This window comes from Serinus canaria, chromosome 2 (genome assembly GCF_022539315.1).
Source record: "Serinus canaria isolate serCan28SL12 chromosome 2, serCan2020, whole genome shotgun sequence".
In the NCBI taxonomy this organism is placed as follows: Eukaryota; Metazoa; Chordata; class Aves; order Passeriformes; family Fringillidae; genus Serinus; species Serinus canaria.
Window position 1 is genome coordinate 86723309 of NC_066315.1, and position 23064 is coordinate 86746372.

At 37.0% G+C, this 23064-nt stretch overlaps 1 protein-coding gene across 3 annotated transcripts in view; it reads right to left on the minus strand.

The window, feature by feature from the left end:
- Positions 1-23064, minus strand: part of PTPN3 (protein tyrosine phosphatase non-receptor type 3) — a 172752-nt gene that overhangs the window by 71199 nt on the left and 78489 nt on the right. For 2 of the 3 annotated variants that reach the window (XM_030228771.2, XM_030228806.2), the window contains 6 exons: positions 22309-22463; positions 10875-10982; positions 10678-10735; positions 9511-9589; positions 8115-8159; positions 7140-7192 (listed from right to left, as the gene is read on the minus strand). In XM_030228771.2, coding sequence (XP_030084631.2) covers positions 7140-7192; positions 8115-8159; positions 9511-9589; positions 10678-10735; positions 10875-10982; positions 22309-22463 — 498 coding nt within the window. The remainder of the gene's footprint in view (positions 1-7139; positions 7193-8114; positions 8160-9510; positions 9590-10677; positions 10736-10874; positions 10983-22308; positions 22464-23064) is intronic. The other variant, XM_030228777.2, reaches the window with a different exon arrangement.

Sequence of the window (23064 nt, forward strand, 5' to 3'; positions counted from 1 at the left end):
ATTGCCAGAAATAAGATAATGTCATTCTCTACTTCAATTTTCTTTGCAACAGGAGAAGATATTTTTACTGTAATTTTACCTTCTCTAATGTACAACTGTTATTCCTTCATACATTTTGAGGTAGTCTTCTTTCTAATCTTCTAAACAGACTACTCTGGGTTTTTTTCCCCTCTTGCTACTAGCTACCTGAGGCCATGCCAACAAGGGGAGCAATTTAGCTTCTCCAACTCCCTAGCCAGCTGTTACAGCAGAAGAGAAACATCTTGCTAGACTAATGATCTTGTGTAAAATTTAATTATCCAAGCAGGAAAAAAAGTTAGGACATATCGAGACGCTGGCAAGAATAATAACCCATGATGCTTCTAACTCTTTACTGGTTTTCTCCAGAAGAGAAAAGAAGGGCAGGAAACATTAAAGACCTATTTCTAATCTGAGTTTTTCCTGACATAGCTTGTGCTCTGATCACGAGTCAGCAGATACTAACTCAATGAAGATACAGTATAAAAATAATAGTGTTTTAACCTTTCTCCATTCTAGACCACTGAAGGTCTTTAATTCTTTATAACTGGCAAACAATATAGAGCAAAGTGAGAGAAAGTGGAACCAAGGACAAATCAAAAAAAAGAAACCCCTGATATTGGAATATTAGAATATTGTATTTTAGAGTTACATATCCAATATCAAAAGCTTTAAAGAAAGGAAAGTGATAAACCTTTCATTTAAAAGGACATATCCAGTAAAAACAGAATATTGATTTTTAATTTCTAGTAAAAGAAGATTTCAATAGCCAAGTAGCCATGCCGAAACACTAGTTCTACAAACTTTCAATAAAGTAAGAGCTTATAAGTGCTTGAAACACAAGTCTTGAGATCATATATTTACAGAGCATAGGATCTGTCTATGCCTTACTGAAGCCTAAACAAGCCAAACAGTCTTCATACTTTTTTCAAAAGTAATTTGTTCAGATATCCTTCAAGATGAAGATGACATTGTTCTCAAATTCTACAGACTTTGCTTGTAAATAATAAGAAAAAGAATTGCATCCAAAGTAATAGCACCAGAACCTATTTCTGCACATGGGCATTTCAAGTAACTTCAGATACAAGAAGGGAAATGTATGAATGGCTCATTGGCTAACGATGATGAGAAATCAGTTATAGATCATTTGGACAAATTTACCCAAAGGAATGCCTACAAAACTTAGTCTGTAGAAACTGGTTAAATATCAACTTTCTATAGACCTGAGAAGTGTATCAGAAAATAATCAAGCAGGCTCATACTGAATTTGTAACTTTATAGCAATTTTGATATTTTAGGTCAAATGAATAAAGCACAAAAGTGAATTGAGTTGTCTGTTTTAAAAAAAGGATAACTACATATAAAGATCATATTCACAGGGCAACAGAATAAACATGCCACAGGAAGAGTCTTGCATATAAATTGTAAAAACACTCACATATAAAACTGCAGTTCAGGATTAAAACATAGGATCATATGGCTGGCTTCCAAACCAGGACAGCAATAATGACTCACATTCTTGAGATGAGGGTGAAATGTAGTATTAAAGGCTAATGATTAATTTATCTTCATATGAACACTGAGGTACAAAAAGAAAATATGCTTAATCTATACAGTTTAATCAGTTTAGAAATTTTAAGTGATTGCTTCTTGGCACAAAAAGAGAACAGAAGAAAGATGAACTTCCTAGCATAAACTATTTCTGAACAGTAACTAAGAATTATTCAAGTGTTAAAATGTTTCTGGAATCAGAAAACAATCTGCTACAGCAGAATTCAGTTTCAAACAACCAACATAAAAATGCAGATGCTTACTAAAGACAGACTAAAAAGACATATTGGAATGAGCAAAATGACACCATGTTGAAAATGGTTTTCAGAGAAAATTTTCTAAAAGGACCAAAATCCACAGAAGTGTATGTTGAGAGAAGGAAAGGTGTTTCAACAAGTGGAACCTTTATCTAAATAAGGATGGGAACATGAATGCTAACCCACTCAGTCCCTAAGAAATTGTGATGTCCCTACAGGACAAGCAGAACTAGCTATCATGTGAGTTAAAACTAATTTGTTTTGTAAAAGGAAATAATGCTTCACACTCAAGAGCCCTTACAAAATGTTCAGCCTAGGCATGACTGTAAATAGCTGCTTATGACCACTTACAACAGCTGGCCATTTTGTGGTAAGACAGAATGAGAAATTAGGCATTAATAAAAACAAAGGAACATTTGTAGAGGAAAAATAGAGAAAACTATGCATGCACAATGGTAGTCTCCAAGTTATTTACCACTCCAGAATGAAAAATGAGCCAGTCATTGTAATGCCTTTTATTAAAAGAACTAAAAAATAAAAATCAGCAGCTCAAAACCCAGACACAGTCAAACAACAACACAAAACAATAGTCACAAGGAAAAGGAAGAAACAAATTAGAAACTATAAAGTATATTGTGTTGCTGTTTCTGCATCTCAAATACAACATGTACTTCAGAAACCATACAGACACAATCAAAAAAACTATTGAGAAAAGCAAAGTATAATCCAAAGTACAAAGAGTATTCATTTTGAGGAGGCATTGGGATAAAAGACTTAAAGGAATAGTTACCAGTACTCCCAAAACATTGTGAGGCTTTACCAAACTAATGCATCTGATCCTCTGCCATATATGTTGCTTCTCAGCATTCATCACTACTCATTTGAGAATCACAAAGTCTTTTATGTTGGACAAGACCTCTAAGATCATTGAGTCCAACCCTTAACCCAGCACTGCCAAGCCCACCCTAAACCATATCCCTCTGTGCCACATCTTCCCATTTTTTAAATACCACCTGGAATGCTGACTCCACTACTCACCTGGACAGCCTCTTCCAAAGCCTGACAACCCTTTTGGTGAAGAAATGTTTCCTAATACAGAACCTGGTGCAACTTGAGGCTGTTACCATGAGTGTAATACTGTATTACATGGACCTTGACCTTGGGAAAATATTCTTTCCCCCTTTTTGGTTATGTTACACAAAAACATTTAATAGGTTTATCCAACTCAAAATACAGAAGAACAGTAGTATCAAATCTATGAGAGACTGCAGAAAGTCAGCTCCTTCATCCACAGCACTGGCCAGTATCCCAGTCTGGGATTCTCCACTCTGGAGACTGTACCTTGTTTTAAAGTGTTACAGTTCAAAAAATTATTTGTGGCTTAGTGGAAGACCATCACAAACAATACTTCAAGCAATGATCTCCTAAAGTGGCTTCTGTATTGCCTAACACAACTGTAAAATATAATTAAGGAAAACCAGCTCAAAAGAGCTGGAAAGTTGCTGTATATAAACAATCAGGACACTTAGAAGATCTGTTGTACAGAGATGCTAGCAAACTCAGGAGGAGCAATCTAGAGTTCAGTGAACTATATGGAAGTAAACGGAAATGTTTTTCAATTATCTCTCCAAGCTGATTCTTGTATTGGGAGTTTCATCACCATCACACAGATAACATTGGCACTGCTAATGACAGGTACTGTTAGATATGATAAAAGGTACCTCTGGCTGGACAGCATTGATGCAGGCTTCAGAAGAACAGATGTGACATGCACACGATCCTCAGACTACCCAACACACCTAGTAAGTAATTTCAAACCCTGGAAATTCAGCTCAAAGTTGTCTCTGCTAATCCAGTCTGATTTTGATTCTAAGACACAAAGGTTAAAGATGACCTGGAAAGAAGCAGAAATCTGGATGATCTGTAAGCAAGTCTCTCAGTTTATATGAGATGTCCTTATGAGCACTATTTCACTTCAAGAAAGCATGGGTAGGAAGCACACACAGAAAAATCCCCAAATGCTAACCATGAAAAGAAAGAGGTTTCCATAAACTAGGAAGTCTGAGGGGGTCAACCTTATTTTTATAAAGTAAGGCAAAACGATGGCAAGTCAGAAGAAAGAGTCAGGCCTCACTGTGGTGCTGCTGTTTCTCTAAGTCTTACAGCCCACCTCTATCTCTGGGACATCAATCTTCTGGCATTCCCAAAATCGTAACACTTTTCTTCCCAGCTCCTGAGAGACTTTCACACTAAATTCAGCTTTCCTTGACTCCTCATCATCACCAGCCTTCCTTTCCTTAGAAGAGATTAAAGTCCATTGGAAGCTCTAGCAACCAGTCAACCTCTTTCTGAACAAAGTCCCAAAGACAGACTGCAGTGTGCTAGAGATGATCCCTGGTTCTCAAAGCAGGGCTGAGAGGAGCAGTACCACAGGAGACAAGAGCAACTGATGCTCAGGAAAAAACAAGCTTAGAAGCATTCATAACATCTTTGCTGACTTTATTGCTGTGCTTCAGATTCAAGTCCCAAGTCAGCAATGGATTTATTAACATAAGAGCATATTCTCACAAAACCCATGGGATTTCTTACATACCAGTAGCTAGGCATTTAAACAATTGCCTGGAAATGGCAATTTGCTACCTGAAGTGACAGGAACAAGTGGTGCTAAATCACCATTTGAAATTTTAAAAAAGAAATAGTCATACTGTATAGGTTTCCTTAATTGGTTTTATGGACAGTACAACATTTCTGTTTTACACTACCAAAACCACACAATTTATCAAGTTTTTTTTTCAGTATGAGTGTATCCTTCCAACTTCACAATGATGAAATTATTTGAAACGTACCTTAACAAGTTCTCCTTAAAAAAAAAAAAAACAACTTCAAAATCCACGGACTGTTTTGTCCGAAAGCACATTCCTGATAATACACTAACAACTTATTCTTGAAGTGTCTGAAGTATGTTCGTAATCAGGTTGAGTCACATGTTCTTCAGACACAGTATTCACACCCACTTGCATTCCCCTGTAACTTAGCCCCACCAGGCAAGGCAGGGTGTGCTGCAGCAGGGCAGAGGGGCATGTCAGAGCTTTATTTCAGAACCAAATGCCTGCGCACAGGGCACTACAGAGCAGCAGCATCCCAGCAGATATCACCAAAAACTGTCCCCTTGCAAAACTCAGACAAAGCCTCTAAAGGCCAACCATACAACCAGTACATGGAAAAACATTAGTTAAGAAGCAAGAGCAGAAATATCAAACACCAGACTTCATACACTGTGAAAGAGGTTGGCTTCAGCCCTCCCATCAGCAGCAACTGCTACACCCTTTAAATAAACAACCCACAAGGTTGTTGGACAACAAGGATTTCCCCCTCTGCATACAAGGGTAGCTACAGAAGATGAGAGTAACCTGAAAGCCACCAAGAAGTGGCAGTAAATAGCTCAGGTTGAACTGATTCATTACAACCACAGACAATGGATTTCTCATAAGCAGCTACCTCATACCAAGAACTTCAGCTTTCCTACTAAGCATGATTAGAAAGTAAAATGCTAATAGAAAACTACTTAAAACAATTTCAATTGTCAGGAATCACAGCAAACATGACTCAGTAAGGAGACCAAAACCCTTCATTTCAAAAATGTCTTTCCTATGCCATCATCTTCAGGTAAAAGCAAAAAAAAAAAAAAAAACCCAAACTTGAGGGAATATGTCTTTCTAGTAAACATTTCATTCCCTACCAGAATGTAGAGAATAAATATCAGGATCACAAAAACAGCAGCAGAAAGGAAATCAGATAGCAAAAAATAGTTACTTTTGGATTTGGGTTTATACTTGCAGTGGCTTTTTTAATTAAAAAAGAAACAAAAAAATCCCCACCACCTGGTAAAAGCAGCTCTATCAGAAGTTTGAAAAAAGAGAAAAATAGCTCAATGGAAAATCCAGAATATACCATAAAAGAAATGACTAAAAAACACTAGTACCCTTTGACAATCTTCACCGTCCTTCTATCATTCTCCTGTAGTACAGATAACTGTGTTAGTAGGTATCCTAGTCTAAGTACTAAAAAGGGAACAGTCGTAAAACTGAAGGGGAAGCAGGAACAACTTGGAGATTTGGGGTACACTAGATATAGCATGATTAATTTCCCTTTTGATAAAACCTTTAAATTCTTCATTTTTGAGCTTTAGCACAATCGGATCACCAATTCATTTAGCAATCCTAACGGTGCAGAGTGTTTCTGCCTTCAAGTGCCCTTACTGGGCCTCAGAAACACCAGAGCAGGATGGATTTAATTTGGTACCAAAACTGGGACTATGGGAAATTTGGAAAATTTCAACTGTTCTTACTGAAGCTTGAATCTGATTATAGTTTCATTTAATAAAAGGGCGCAACATATGATATGCTTTAACATAAAAGCAAATGTTTCATAGACTCTTAGGGTTTCAACAGATAGTAAGAGTTTATCACGTTCCTCTTTGAAAACCACACTTTAGTTATTTTAGCTTGGTTCTTATTTCAAACAAAAACTATCTCAATTGTTTCTGTGGGCCTTGTTAGCCTTTCCATAAAAGAAATGAGATACAGCCAAATAATTACACAACTCTTCTCGCTTATTTTTCCCTGACTATTTTGACAAATATGCAAACTCCACTAAACCCCCAACCTGGTTTTTTTTCTTTATTTGTTTAATGAGAATGTGAAAAACAGCTGGAGGAAGACCTATCTGTTGAGGCTGCTTGTGAGGCATTGTCAGACCCCAGTTTGGTTTTCCTACAAATGATGTTTATCTATTATTATAATTTGAAATTTTTTTGCTAGCTGAAGGCAGATGAGAAAGATGTAAGTTCTTATAAAGTCACCTTAAATGTGTTGCAAAGGGCCAGTTTTACACAACTAACAAACTAAATTCCATGAAACAAACATTGTGTAAGAACACTGTAGTTTCTTAATCATGAGTTTACCTTCCTCTTATCTGTTCTCTAGATGACCACTTATTCCTTTGGAATGCATTCTCGTGGCTATTGTAACACACAGTCAGTTTCACAGTTTTGTTTCCACTGACAATGCAAACCTGATTTTTTAGCCAGAAGTCAGAAGCACACATAAATAGCAGCATTATTCTTGTATCATTTTTTTTTTTTTCTATTTAGACTACCTCTGGAGGCTGTTCTAATAACCTTAACCTGCATACTGAATACTCTGCAAAAATAGATAAGGAAAGAAATCTTTCCTGACTTTTCAGTGCCAAAGAGTCAAGAAAGTAGTTAGTCAAATAAATGTATTAACAAAATAATGGTTGGTTGTTACTTACATTGTACTGCATATGATGCCAGGACAACAGCAGAATTAATGGGGCATGACAACCTGGAAAGGAGAGGAAATAATTTTATTTAAACATAAGCTGTATGTATGTCTTATTGAAACTGTCTCACAGTTAGTTCTGTATGCAAAGACTAATTTATTTTCAAAAGAGTATCTGAGTTTTTTCTTACTAAGTTGGATTGTTAAAGCACAGTACAAGAGATTAAACAGTCTCTTAAGTATATGGAAGGAACTAATCAGAAAAGGACATGTTCAAACTCTTGCTGGATGCTTAGTCAGGAAAGAAAAAGGAGAAACTATTGTTATGGGGCTCTGGACATTACTTTAATAGCTGTGTTCTGGTGTATTTAAAATGAGACACAAACATTAAAATTACCCAAGTGCCAAGCACAAAGACAGCTCTGATCTTATGACCAAAACTGACTCTATAAAAGAAAAAATGCCAACACCTGTAGGCAACATTTGGCAGCAAATACTTGGACCATGACTTCCTTGTTACCTTTTTTTTAATGTACAAGCACATAGAAATCACAGCCAAATAAACCATTGGGTATATGCCCACCATACAGGTAATATAACCCTGAAATGAGAAACGATAGCATGAACTGCCCATTACTATTCCTGATTACTGCACTAGTTTGTGGGTCCCCAGGTTTGGAATTCCATGCCTGGCACACCAAGCCTTGCATAAATATTTCTGTGGTTGAGACTGTGGTTGATGCTGTTGACACACAGCATCTCCTACAGTTCATTCACAACAGACTTCTAAACTGTTCTTAATAAGTGAGCTATGAGAAAGTTTGTAATATTTCCTAGCAACGTGATTTTCCTTAAAAACAACGTTTCACAAGCCATATTTATGGGATAACTGGGATAATTTTACAGCAGCAATACCCTCAGGTCAAAGGCTTTTTAATTTTATTTTTGAAAGAATTATAGAGAAAGTGAAGATTCTTCTTATTACCTTCCTTCTGCAATATCAATCTTCAACTGCAGAAAGAATAAGTGCCTAGAAAATATTTTTTTTAAAAGAAACAAATGTACATTTATTTTTAAATGGTATGATTTAAATAGCTACATATATTAGTTTTACTTCATTAGATTTCCCAGCAAGCTATATAAACAGATGAACAAATATTAGTGGCATTTACAAATATGCAATCATATACCCACTTACTCTCATAACATTTTTAAGGATCTTTAGCAGTTTCTACTGCAACTCCAAAACCATAGTATTAATGTCCCAATTAACACTACAAAAAACAAATTACTACTGAATTTTCTCCCTGGATTACTCATTTTGAATGCAAATTACAAAAAGGAAAACCTCCCCAAATCTCAATCAAGGTTTGACTATGAGAGTCTATCTTGGAGCTACTCAATGAAGGATGAGACATTTCTGAAGCAGCATATGCAAACAAAAAGCTCTTAAAAAATTCTCCAAGAGCAGTTTAGACTTCCTCTTATTAGAAGGTTTGACAGTGTCAGTTTATAGTGATACTGAAGAGTGAGCATCTGAAGAACTTTAAAGAGCAGATTTTAGAATAATTTCAGTTTTATACTGTAGAACAGCTTAAAACTGTGTGATTAACAAATACCAAAACAGGTCAAAAAGCTAAATTTTCTACAAGAAATATAATTTCACATGTTGTACTATTTATATTCCCAAATCACTGAAATTAATAAGCAATGAAAGTGCTACAGAAATGCCAGATTAATGGCCAGATTAACGCTTGCCTTCAAATTCTAAACTCCAAATTACAGGCACTGAACAAAACAAGTATTCAATTAAAATCTTGTGACAAATTAACTGAAAATTGCTTACAATTCATGCACCCAACCACCCCAAAAACTCAAAGACAGGTTTAAAAATAAAACTTCAGAAGTGTACCATAAACTGAAGCATTATACATGTTTGCATGTTACAAATAATGGGCAAACTAGAAAACAAGAACTGTTATCTGTTCTTCCCCAAAAAAAAATAAACCTCACCCTCCCACACCCTCAGCATTACATCTACTACACATGTTCAGAACTGACTCAGTGTTGATACAAAACTTCTAAGATAGATGGACCTAGGGCATGTAGACTCAAAAATAAAAAAAAATTCAAGATGCAAATAAATGTACTTTCAACACCTACATCTTTCGACTAACTTACACTCCAGCTGTATCTCAGAGTTGTAAGCTGTGTATATCAGAAGCTACTCATCGTGAGCATGGCATTAAGCTCTCCATTCCAAATGCATTCAATACCAAGAGTAATAGAAAGTTATCTATAATATATAATAAAGCATAATTTGCCAAGCTGAAGACATGGGCAAGACACATTCTTATTTCATGAAGGCAAATAGAAGTTACCTGGTTTGTTCTTGCTGAAGTGTGTTAGGATCAGGTATAAAAAACCTTACACGAAAATGAAGCGTGCAGGGAAAACCTCCTGCAATATTTTAGAAGAGCAAATCAATATATAGTTTAAAAGTGAAAGAGTGTAATATTTCATTTCAATATTTACAGAAAAATTACATTACAACCACATAGAAATCCCATGTATTTTTTTTCATGAAACTAAAAGAAACTATGAGAAGTCTCTCCTGATGCCCGAACACCAACTCTGAGAAGAAAATACTCTCAAATGTCAAATGTAGTAATGCTTTCATTTAAAGTACTTTGCATATGCTACTTTGCATAAAAGGCATTACTGAGCTTCCTCTGCCTCCTAAGTATTAGAAGAGAGAAAAGCACTAAATATATTTAAGGTATCTCAGCTGGGATAATGCTCAGTTCTACCTAACATATAAATACATTAAATTACAGCAGTCCAACATTCTACTTTTGTATATGAATTGAAATAAAAATGTATGATCTGTAGCACAAGGTAGAAATGAGAGTGCTGAAAAACACATCTCAAGTGTCACAGCACAAACTGGGACAGTGTCACTCAGTGCCACTCCTAAGCTGCTCTCAGGCCAGGGTTATGCTGGCTGGCCTGTCCCTCTTGGTAAGCATTCTGTGTTACCCAAAGCTGTATAAAAAAAGACATACTAGAACAACAGATGCACCTGGAAGTGTGTGGTGTTGTTTTTTTTGGTTAGTTTTTTTTTAAGAAAAATGCATAAATTGGGGGTTTTTTTATTGTATTTGAGACAAGAAATTGTCAGAATCTACACACAAAACTAGCTATTCCTCCCTCAATCAAAGCTCCTCTTGCTTTGTTTCCCTCTCAGGAGGAATTCGCTGGCACCACTATATGACTACTGCTTTCATGGCCATCTAAACATGTCTAACACTGTTCAGAAACCAGGTTTAGCTGCTATTATAGCTTCAAAGTTAATGATCTACCAGGTTTTAATTCCACTCAGGTAGGAGTAAGGAGAAGTAGAAGGATCTGCTGAAAAGAATGGCAGACACAAGACTTGCTCTTGAAGAAAAATCCACCAGCAGGACAATATGCATTTGTTCTAGCCATAAGAACATAGAAAAATAGAACTGCAAAGTTACAATCAAGATAGTAAAAACAAGTCTTACCTTTTAACTGTTTTCTAATAGGTTTGCTTGGTTCAAGCCATCGCTGTGAAATGAAAAACTATTAGATGGATTAAAAATATTTACAAATAAATACTGTTTACATTCATGTGTGTGCATGAATATGGGTGTATACATACATGTGTATATATTTATACACACATATACATGCACACACATTTATTTTTCACTATACTTACAGGCGAATCTACTGAAGTCTCATTTTGCTGTAAACCAAAATATTCCTTCTCTGTCACACCCAGCTGGTTATAGGTCATGTCCAACAAAATCTGTCCAGTGTCTTGTTTCTGAAAACAAGAAAGATTTATAAGTGAAATCTGCAATACTTTCACATTTTAAGATACAATTAATCGAAACTAATTTGGTTTTGTTTTTTTCCCTAATTTAATTCATGAATAAAATAGCTGCTAATTCATCCATTCAAAGTTTTTCAGTAATAAGAACTTTATTCTGATAAGGGTTTGGTTTCTTTCCAAAATACTTTAGGCACATGGAATTTCCTCATATGAACAGACGTATTCCAGCCATTGATGTGAGTGCAGCAAATTAATTGTAAGCAGGTGAGCCCTCCCTTGGCTCTTCCTGGGAAAGAGCCATGCCCTTCCCTAGAGGGGCAGCCTGCAGAAATGTCTTGTAGACACACAAGGTCTGGTCCCTGCTGTCACCACAAAGCAGCATGCTGTGCTTCCACATCAGCTAATAAAAGGCAAAGTAAGTATACACCAGGATGGGAAAATAAGAGAGGGATCCTGTGATCCAGCCATGAGATCCCATAAATCAGACTGCACTCTCACCTGGCCCTTAGCGTTCACATGCTCAGCTGCCATTCAGCCACCCCATTTTCTGCCCAGATGTCCCCCATGACAGAATCACAGAAGAACTGGTGCAACATGGTATCAAACAGGCAGCAGAGATCAGAAGTCTAAGGCTGGTATAATTTCCCCCAAACCAAAAAAGAATCTCAATGCCATGGCATTGTGCAGAACAAATTAACCAACTTCTGCTGAAGAACACTATGAATCAATTCTATTTTAAAAGGCCACCAAACACCAAATCAAAAAAAACCAAACCCCCTCAACAAGACTGCAATCCTAAATATGCTAACAAGTAATAGAGAGGTCGCTGTATTGGATTTGTGTGGCTAGATTTTGGTACTGGGGAGGCACCAGAGCAGAGATTCCCCCGCAGATCATGGTGAAGCAGCTCTGTCCCTGCAGCCCATGGAGTCCCACAAGAGAGGCAGAGATCCACCTGCAGCCTGGGGAGGATCCCATGCCAGAGCAGGGATGCTTGAAAGGAGCTTGTGAATCAATGAGAAGCCAGGGGTGGAACGGGCTCCTGGCAGGGACCTGCAGACCCATGTAGAGAGAAACCCACACTGAAGCAGGTTTGCTGGTAGAACCTGTGACCCTGAAGGATTGCACCTCAGGGAAGAGTGATCCATCTGGTAGCAATTTGTGAAGAACTGTGGCCTGTAGGAAGCCAATTGAAGAAATTTGTGGAGAACTGTCTCCCATGGGAAGGACCACATTGTGGAGCAGGGAAAGGACTCCTCTCCCTGAGCAGCAGGAGAAACAACCAGTGGCACACTGACCAAAATCCCCATTCCCTGTGTTCCTGTGCCATGGCAGGGGACAAGGTAGAGCTTGAGCAGGAGGGATGAGTAGTGGGAAGGTGCTTTTAAGATTTATTTTACTTCTTATCCCACTCTGATTTTGTTTGTAGTAAATTCAATTATTAGCCCCAAGTTCAGTCTGTTTTGCCTGCAACATTATTTTGTGAGCGCAGAGCTGTACAGCATATATATACTAAATATATACTATATATTTAGTATACTAAATGTATACTATACATTTAGTATACTAAATGTATACAAAATCTAGTATAGCTCTATATTTTTATATACAGAATTGCTGGACAGAGCAGAAATCAGGACAGTTTGCTTTTTTTTAAATTGAAAAAAAGAAAATCAAAGGAAGCAAAGTTTCCTAATTAGTTTAATATTTTTCCAAACGTCTCTCTTAAAAGCAAAATAATCTGCACACATTAAAAACCCCAATCCAAACAAATGAAAACTCAGAGGAAAATTATTTGAACTGCAAAAGGCAAGTAGTTTATTCTTGAACAAATTTCTTAAAAATTCAGCTCTGGTTTTATTATGCTCCAATTTCTTAAGAAAAAGTCTTGATTTTTTTTAAATAATCTCTTGACACAAAGGACTTAAAGTATAATCCACATTACTGCAGCTGGCCCATGTCTTGCTCAGTATGTAAGTGTTCACTTATAAGCCAATTCAATTCTTTGCTTAAACATTTTTTTATAATAGAGCAGCCCAGTAAGTCCTGTTCAGAAGACAGATTTTTATAATTTTTTTATAGGGTACAACACGGTTGTGATTGAGTGCTTTAAACCACATCATAGTCCACAGCCTTTCCTTATCTCATAGGAGCATTCTTCCCATTTAAAGAAATGGGAAAAGAAAAACAAAATTTCAAGCAAAGGACACTCAGTTGTCCCATCTTATTTTGGAGGATGGAATATTATTCAACATTTTCTACTGCTAGAGCAAAACTCCTAGCAGCTCATTTGTAACTTGAATGCTCAGTGTGACCATATCAGGCTGTTGGCCTCTGGTGAAAAGCTGCGCCCATTTTTCTGGAGTAAAGTCACATGTGGAGAAAACAATGTAGGCAACACCCAGATGTTGAGACTACCTTTTCCTATCCAGCACTCTCCCATCTTACTTAACATTCAGAGAAAACAGTTGAGATCTCACAATAAATGTGAGTCAACACAGGCCTGTAAGGGCTGTGTGGCCACCAAGAGCAGCAGCTTTGCACCCTCCTTCTACTCCAGCTGCACATTCCCACTTCCCACCCTTCAAACAGGCTGCTGGCATAGTCAAACCACAGCACTGATCAAATCCCACTTTTTTCTGAAATAGCATAGGCCTAACATCCAGCTTGGAAATAGAACTGCCAGTGACAGGTAAGGGCCACCCACCCATGCATTCCTTGTCCCACAAAGCCATGGCACCGTGCACCTGTCAGGCAGCCCAGTCCAGCACCATCAGTGGCATTGCCTCCACCATGCAGACTGAGATTTGTCCACCAGAAATAATCCATATGTGTACACAAGAGGGCCCCATGGAAACAGGAGATTGCACCTTTTGAAATAATGGGCATTTTCTGACTTCAGTAAGCTCATCTTTAGCACTGACCATATTCATTTCCCCAGGGCTGGGTTTTTATAAGCAGAAATTTAAAACATTTTAAAGTGTCATCACAACACCTGCACAACTCAGAAGCCTAATTGCACATCTATGGTGTGCACTTTTGGCAGCACCTAAACGAGCTCCTAAAGTTATATTATGACCAAAAGCAGTTATTACAGGGGATGGAATAGATTGATGAATGAAGGTGTTCAGCAATATCATGTTTCATTACAAATGGAGCAGGAACAAGACCACAGAGGCTGGATTCTTCTACTAATTTTTAGTTTCAATTTCAACACTTCTTATTCCTTTTGGTCTCCTTTCTTCATAACAGCATTATCTCCAAATTCCTTTCTCAATTTCCGTGCTTCTAGTCTTTCATCCCAATTCAGATGCCTTCACCTTCTCTCTCCCCAGGCCCTCACAATTGCATTCCTGCCTCTCCCCCCGCATGTATGAATTACTAAGACTTCTCATTGTTCCCTGTAAAGACAAGCAAGCTCCCCACTATGACATCTTGCTCAGCAGAACTCTCTCTCTGCAATGTTCCCATAGGTCTCCCAACCCTAAACCCAGATGTTCAGCCAGCACTAGTCTCATCTACCTACACATCTAATTACTTCTCTTCTTCCTCTCCACAGTTCCTAGAAAAAAAATAATTTCCAGCATTGCTTCTATGTGGTCCCAGTTCTTGCCCTCTGGTACTAAATGCAGTTTTTTTCCCAGTGCCTAGATCAAGCATCCAGTCAAGAAATCTAAGCTAAATAAAAATGTTATTTTAAATTGTTCAAGTCTTGCTAAAATTCCCAGTTATAAGGGGGTTTGTTGTTTTTCAATGAAATGTTTATTTCCTTAATTTTGGTATTGCTTTAAGAAACATTTGAATTATTTTTAGGTCTATATTCCTAAAAATGGCCATATAACTCATGCTGCCCAATCTTCAACTTTGTAAATTAACAGTTTTGAGACCTAGGTGTAAAGTAAGGCAGGTTGAGCATCAGAGCTTCTGAATTTTGACATCCATTCCAATACAATTCATAGCCACAGCATATTCAAATATTACAATGTGTCAGGTGCTTTACAACACATCCTATTTTCACTCCCTGTGCCACAGGAGGGCAAAACCAACATGAACACTGCTCAGCTATATTGGGCATTAGAATCAAGTTCTCCTTAACCCTATCAACCATTAAGACAAATATTTAAGACGTTCCTAATTAAGCTCCTGTTTTTCTATAGTGTAATTTAAAAAATGATGTGTTTTCCTCACTAGCTTGCACTGCTATAATGACACAAACTCTTAAGAATTTCAAAGTTCTTGCTGAAAAGGAACATTTTCAAGAAGATTGTGTGTTTCCACCTGAAAAGAACTTCCTATTTATTTGACCTTCACGATATCTACCAATCCTTATTCTGAAGTGTTAAAAGATTAGCATCAACCACCTCATTACCACACACTATTCACCTCCATTTAAATCTGTCTTCAAATCAATTACAACTTATGTTGGATAGGCCAAAAATTAATACTTAAAGCACTCCTAATTAACACCTGTTACATTCTACTCATGCCACAACAAGTTCCTACAACATTTAGAAAATTTAAATTAGTCAAATTCAACTTCTAGTAAGTTAAACAACTGTGAAGAGAAAAAAAACTCTTCATTACTTTTTAATGTCAAATACTGCCTAGAACCTGGAGTGATCAAGACTCACTGCCCTAAGAACTGCATAAACTTAGGGGGAAATTATTAGAACCTTGTACTAAAGAGGTAAATCTGCAAGTAAAGTTCTTCAGGTTGTTAACTTCTACAAGATAAGTGGTACAAAGTGACCATTTCGGAGGACAGTGCAATGTAAAGCATATCTCCCTGTCCTCTGTAGAAGCTTTGCCCCCACTCTCGGGTAATGATAACCTCACAGCTAAGCACCACCTAAGCTTTTGCAAATTCAGTCTGACTTCAGACACAATGCCCACTGCCCTCCACGTGCTGTTTGAGGTCATCCTTTCCTAATTTAGCCTGTAACACTCCTTTGCAACCAGACAGCCTATGTCCTTTGGTCCTAAAAGATGCATGAGCCTGAACACAGTGCTACCACTTTCTTTTCATTTCCGCAGTAATTTAACACACAGCTAATTTGCTCTTCTGCTATCTCTGTCCTTGTCTCTTCCTGGAATTTATTTACCAACCTGATGCTCTTATTCAACCGTGGAAGATTTTGTTCACCTAGAATAAACAGAACAGGCGTTTTCCCGAGGTCCAGTCTTCTGCAGAGCAGTCTAGCTTTACCTTCTAAGCCTGCCTGACTGAAACTACCCCCTTTTATCTACAAGTGGCCAGGATCCACATGTGACATTCCCTGGAGGGTTGCCTCAATGCCAAGACTAACACCGCTAATACTTCCTTGACACTGGCTGAAGATTCTTGCCTGGTGCATGAAAGCACTCACTTTTTTCAGAACAGTAATACATGAGCAGTTCAATCTGCAAACTGCCACTGTTCTCTATTGTTTGCAATGGAAAATTGAGCTTAAAAAAACATTACCTCATCTCATAAAAGCTATTCATTTACACTACTGATTTCCCTCACTGCAATTACTCCTTGTTCAAGATAACCTGCTACCTCATATTTCTGTATCTTTTTGTTGTTAATAAGGCCTCAAACTTAATATTTTTGATTTTTTGAAAAAGTTTCATGAGCAACACATAAAGGAAATCTGACCATCAAGAACTCCCTTTAATGTCCTTGCACTATTTAATATCTCCTTCTCACCAAGATCTACAGCCACCTCTTCCGCCAACTCTGGCCCACCCTGTAAGGTTTCTAGATTCCATACACTTTAGCACAGTATATTCCTACATAAAGGTCATACAAAATATTTGTCCAAGGACAGAGTTTTAACCCACTGCATTTCCTCTGCCTCACAAAAATGATTTAAAACAAACATATATATGAGGTTAGTCATTCTATTCTAACTAGAAAAATTTTCCCTCCACTAATTCTTTCCTTCAGCATTTATTATGAAGCCTTGCCCCACAAAGGGCTACGACTAACAAGCCTGCTGTAGGGCAGATCACTTTCTCACTGTCCTCAGAGGCATCATCAAATTTCATACTGTCTTACTGCTTTCCAGTAGAGTATACTGACCTGACTCAATACAAAACTAAATATTTGCTGCCAGCCTGAAACTTCATACAGCAGTTCTTTCAGCATGCAGGGACACAGAGTAGCATTAAACCATCTTGTATTATCAAACAATACCAAGAAGGAAAACTTGATGACAAATATACAAAAATTCTGCAAGACTGCATTTTTCTTTGAATGGTTTAAAATCATAAAACTCACACCCACAGTCAAAAAGAACCTCTAAGACTTGTACCTCTGTCCATTATTTTAAATATACCACTACAATAATTGTGGGTGCTCATTTTAAGCATCATATTCCTTCTCAAATACCAGAAGAAGAAACTTAACTGAGGTGGAAGGAAAGAAAAACATTCCTTACAATTCAAGCTTCAATTCATGCAACTTTTTGAATTATTACAGCCTCATCATTTTATTTCTAGAAGGAAACATTATTACTAAAAGACAACTAGTCTAAAAGCAAAAATCACAGGCAATAAGACAAAACCATTAACTGTCTAACTGATAGACAATGCAATTCAGAAGTGATCTGCTGCTGTCAGTTTTATACCTTCTCAAAAGTCACTTTACTTGAGAGATCCTTCCCAAGTGGTCATTCCTGGTAAATGAGTCAAAGTAGAGCAAAACCAGAAAATATGTTTATATCAAAAGTTACAGACATATTTGCATTATTGCAAAATGCATAGTATAATAAAAAATACATAATATAATAAATACCTATTAAACACACTCATACATGGTATATAAGAAAATTCTCTATATATCAGAATGACAGCTTAGAACACGACAGAGGTGACAATAGGGACAGAGATGAGATAACCTTAGTGTAAAACTGAAACACCTGAAATTTACTGGGAGGCTTCAAGAAAGCCTAGATATAATTAAAGTCAAGTGCAATATTCAGCAGTAAATGCAGTTAAGTCTTTGCCTGAAATGTCATTTTGAAAGAACATTTCCAACTCTCAGCTTCCATGCACCTTCTGTTGTTTGCCTGGACTTTGGACACGTTCCATCTAAGTACTGAAACACATAACAGTGGAACAAGAAAGGCCATGTCAGCCTTGCATAGTTAACACACTCTGTGGACTGCAAGCAATGCAGTGGAATGTGTCTGTCTGTTCTCCCATGTGAACTTTCTTGATAATGATGACCTAAGATCAGCACATACCACAGGTTCTACTGATGAACTCTTTGTGATACCATGAATCCAAATTTCAGATTCACTGCAACTGTGGTATAACACTTTTATATAAAAACATTGAACAAAATAGCCCATCACTTCACCACTCTGCCAAAGTAACAAGCCCAGGAGAAAAACGGCACTGCTCTCTTGCAAGTCTTTGTTTACAGCTGGTCAGAATACCAATATTCTTTGGGATAAATGATTAATAAGAACAACTTTTAAGAAAGGAAATTATGCAGCTATCTTCAGGTTTCTCAATAGATAAAAAGTTCCTCTGGTTATATCCATATGCACAACCTACCTTCTTTTTTCCTTTATCTAGTTTTACAATACTTGGTTTTTATTCACCCTCCCACAGACAGAACCACTGGGGAAACAAAGTAACATCTGAAATATCATTCATCAGAATGATTAAGAAGAAAGAAACATATAGTGTAACTACAAAACTGCCATGCCATCTGGTAACAAAATTTGATGAAAATCAGCTCTGTAGGCTCTATAAAGATCTTGTTCCTAGAGAATGAAATTAAAGTTTTATCTCTATTCTCCCTGTTCTATTCTCTGAAAGATTCAGTACTTTGAGATAACATGAATGTTCTACCATCATTTTAAAGATGTTAGTACTAGTTCAAAATTCCAAAATATATAAGTTGTTATCAGTGTTGTAAGCTTAGACTATTCAATCAATTATCTTTCTATTAAATTTAAATCCACCCCATATTTTGTAGTCTTGAGCATATGTACATTTTTAACAAGATAACAGAAATGAGAACATATGAATATCCATTTGTTTAAACTTAGAGCAAATTTATTTTAAGTTTCTTCTTACCCATGAGATTTCTTTTCTTCACTGTTATTTTCCTACATAATCCCCTTATGACTTTGAAAGAATGAAATCCTTTTGCAGTAAGAATTCTGTGTTCAGGGAGCTGCTACATGACAAGCAATGCTTAGTTGTTTCCATCCCACTGTCTTTAGAATGGGAGAACTCCCCAATACCTCTTATGCTATTATATGGACAAAGGCCAAGCTTCAAGTATTCTACTTTTCCACTTTTACTTTCTAGGACTTGTTGACTGAAAATATAATTACGTCAATGAACATAAAGCATACTTATGCATATGTAAATATCACCCTAATATTAGTTCAAAGTGTAACATCTATCCAAACTTTGAGCCTTCACAGATCAGAACCAGGTACCACTAGACCACAAATAGCCCTGAATAATTCCTGGCCTTAATTTTCCACTGATAATATTGAAGTTCTTTTAAAGAGAAAACACTGAACTCTATGCTTTAGAAGAGGTGATCCTGTTCAGGTCTAGTTCTTCAAACTCTGACAGAGGAGAAAAATTCAACATATTTCAGCAATAACTGTTAAAGCAGAGAAAGTAAAAAACCTACAAGACTTACTTAAAATATCCAAAAGACAGAGTAGTTTTTTTTATCCATGTATCTTGTATCTATGTCTAGTCACTTCAGAAAGCACCTTCATTTTAATAATGTATTACTACATCATTTAATACTTTTCTGCTAATTTGTCTTCTGGATAATTATGCCACGTGATATGCATATTAAATTTCTTTAAAATATGGAACTGTCAATTAAAATGTCACCCAGAAATGAATTAAATGTGAAAAAAAAAGTCTTGATATGAGAAACAGTTTCTTTAAAGCAACACAAAGACTTCACTAGTGGAGAAAATCTGTTCAGAGCAAAACTTATTGTTTTTCAATAAGTACATGCCCTTCAGTACATAACCAGCTGATTCCCAGACTGACCACAGACCCAAGTTATTCTTTGCTCATAGAGATAAAACTGAATTATGTTGGCAATTAAAATAAACACACAAACACAGAGTCAGGCTGATTTTTTCTGCTAATGTAAACAGAACTTGGATACAGAAGTTTTCTGCAGCTGGTTTCAAATCCTTTTAAAAAATCGACCTTATGACACCACCAGAGTGTGGCAAAGCCTATTCTTAGGCTGATATCAAGCTTAGACAATCAAGAAGGGCCATCCTCACAGAAAAGTGCAGCCTCCCTCATTACCAGCTCAGTACTCAAAGAACATAAATCTGAGAAACCCTTTCCTGAGTCCATAACACAGCAGGGTAGCTGCACTCCCTGCTTGTTTTATGTAGAGCAGTAATGAGTCCTACATCACCCCTGTGAACAGTTCAGCATCACAGCTGCAATAAAGGAGCCCCTTACAATTCCTTGATGGAGGAGGTAACCAGCAGGGGTACCCTAAGGATACGCAGAAGGCAGGGAGAGAAATCAATTGGGTTCAGAATTTTAAAAAATCATAGAATGGTTTTGGTTGGAAGGAACCTTAAATATCATCTGGTTCCAACTCCCCTACCATGGCCAGGGACACCTTCCACTACTCCAAGTTGTTCAAAGCCTCATACAGCCTGGTCTTGAACACTTTCAAGGATGGGACAGCTGCAACTTCTCTGGGCAACCCATTCCAGTGCTTCACCACCCTCACAGCAAAGATTTTCTTCCTAATATCTCATCTACATCTACCCTCTCTCAGCTGGAAGCTAGTCCCCCCCGCCCCGTTGTATCACTACATGCCCTTGTACACAGTCCCTCTCCAGCTTTCTTTAGATATCAGCAGGCTGCTTTAAGGTCTACACAGTTCCTTCTTAATCGTCCCCATCTTGCACTCACTGCCTGAAGGAGGAAATGGGGAGCAAATTTCACTTGTATAGTGCTGGACTTCAGGCCAAGCACTACACCTAAATCTGTGTAAACATCTGTTTACAAATCTGTTTACAAAGAATAAATATACTACTATGCATGGATTTAAAACCATTTTGAATTCCTCACATTACACAGATCCTTGTACAGGGCAGGTGGCAATTATGCCAGCTCACTGACAGACAAGACAATTCCTAGGGCATGCTGGAGACAAACAATGGAAACTGTATACTAACGTGTTGGTCCTTCTCTTACTCACTCTCCTTCTACTCCACTCCCCAATATTACACACATATGTGAACACATAGGATGCAAAATACATACTAAAATGAGACTAATTCTGGATATACTATGGTGAAATAACCTTTTAAATAACCTATCAGGTAATTTATATTTCAATTAAGATCCAACCGAAAAAAGATAAAAAACAAAATCAGAGAACTGTAGAGTTCAAAAAACTGCAGAGAACTGTAATTAGACTTGGGAAAATACAACTTTTGGGTGCACTTTTGAATGTCCTATTAGAAAGCATAGTGTAGTCTAAGATATCTAAATACAGCTTCCTCAGCAAAATGCTTCTTCTCAAACAAGGTAAATAAGATAAAGGAAGTATTACATAAAGAAATACACAAAAATCTTACACACAATTCTACTTAAATTTAACCACAGTTTTTCTGCATGGTCAAAAATTCTGTTGAAAGCTGATTGAGAAGTTTCCCTTGTTTTCATTCAAAAATGAACTGATATTTTAAATCACGACTAAAAGTTATCATCCTTGCAGAACGAAATACACTAAAAATACAGAATACAAACCTCCATTAATCCCCTGTCGCTCCCCACACCCAAATAAAGAGACCGTGCTGAAGTACAAAAGACTGAACAGAACAGTCCTACCGAGCCACAACGTCTTCACTGTTTACATCATCTTTGTAGTTCTGAAAATATGTACTGACATCACTACAGGAATTTATAAGGGTCCCTTCTTTCAGGAAGAGTCCTTTTTACTATTCCTTTGAAGGAGAAGCATATCCCAGTTCAGGAGTTTCCTTTAAATATGAATTACTTATTCGTAGTTGATAATGATCACCAGATCTGTTTCTTCGTTGTTCCCATATCATACAGAAGACCTTTATCCAGACACAATCTGCATGCCATGATTTTATGACATTGAAGTTGGTTGGCTTGAAAGTAAATTAAAACAGCACTTTTTAAATCCACTTCATAAGCAGTAATTCTGCAATTTGTTATGACAAAGCTACATTTTTAACATCTTTTGGAGATACCATGCCTCAGGGTCCCATATTTCATCTGCAACTTTCAAACAAATTTCTATGTATTTAAAAAGAAAGTATTTTTCCAAACTTACGTTGACTTTGAAGCTTTGTACTGAGCCATCCAAAAAGTGGACGTTACAGATTATTTCTGATCGGGTTTTCTCTTTTGGTAGCTCTGACGCTCGTATGTTATTTATCCTCCCACCTAAGGCTCGTAAACGGGAGTTCATAACTATTGCTGAATAACCTATAAAACAAAAATTATGTTTAATGACAGTTCTTATAATTCTCTACGTTTGTTTTTCAGAGTAACTTACAACATCATGAACATCTCATTACACCCCAATGCTTCTTATAGAAAAGAATAAGTTGTAAAATTAGCCCATTGCAAACCAGAACATAAATGCATAAACATAGAGGGGTTCCTATACTGTAAATGGGAACGTTATCAAGAGAATTACAGGTAATCCCTGCAATGTATACCTGGGTTAGGCATGAGTCACTGCCTTAGTTTAAATCAGTAAAAAACCCCAAACACCTACTATAATGTAGGAAGGCAACGTCAAGACAAGTTTTTATCATCTGTAACTAGGAAACCCCTCACACCCTTTTACATTTCCTACATATTTCTCGATTTACAATACAAGTTCCACTACAATAATTTTGTTTACTCTCAGCTGACAAAACAGTCTTGAGTTAATGCAAATCAGGTTCTATCAAGTAACACTTTGTTTCAGGAATATATATGCAAACACCATATGTAAGGCAAGCAGAACTAGCTCCTAAAACATGTCAATATTTTACAGTCTAGCATACATAAATTCATGAAGCCAGGAATTAATATCAAA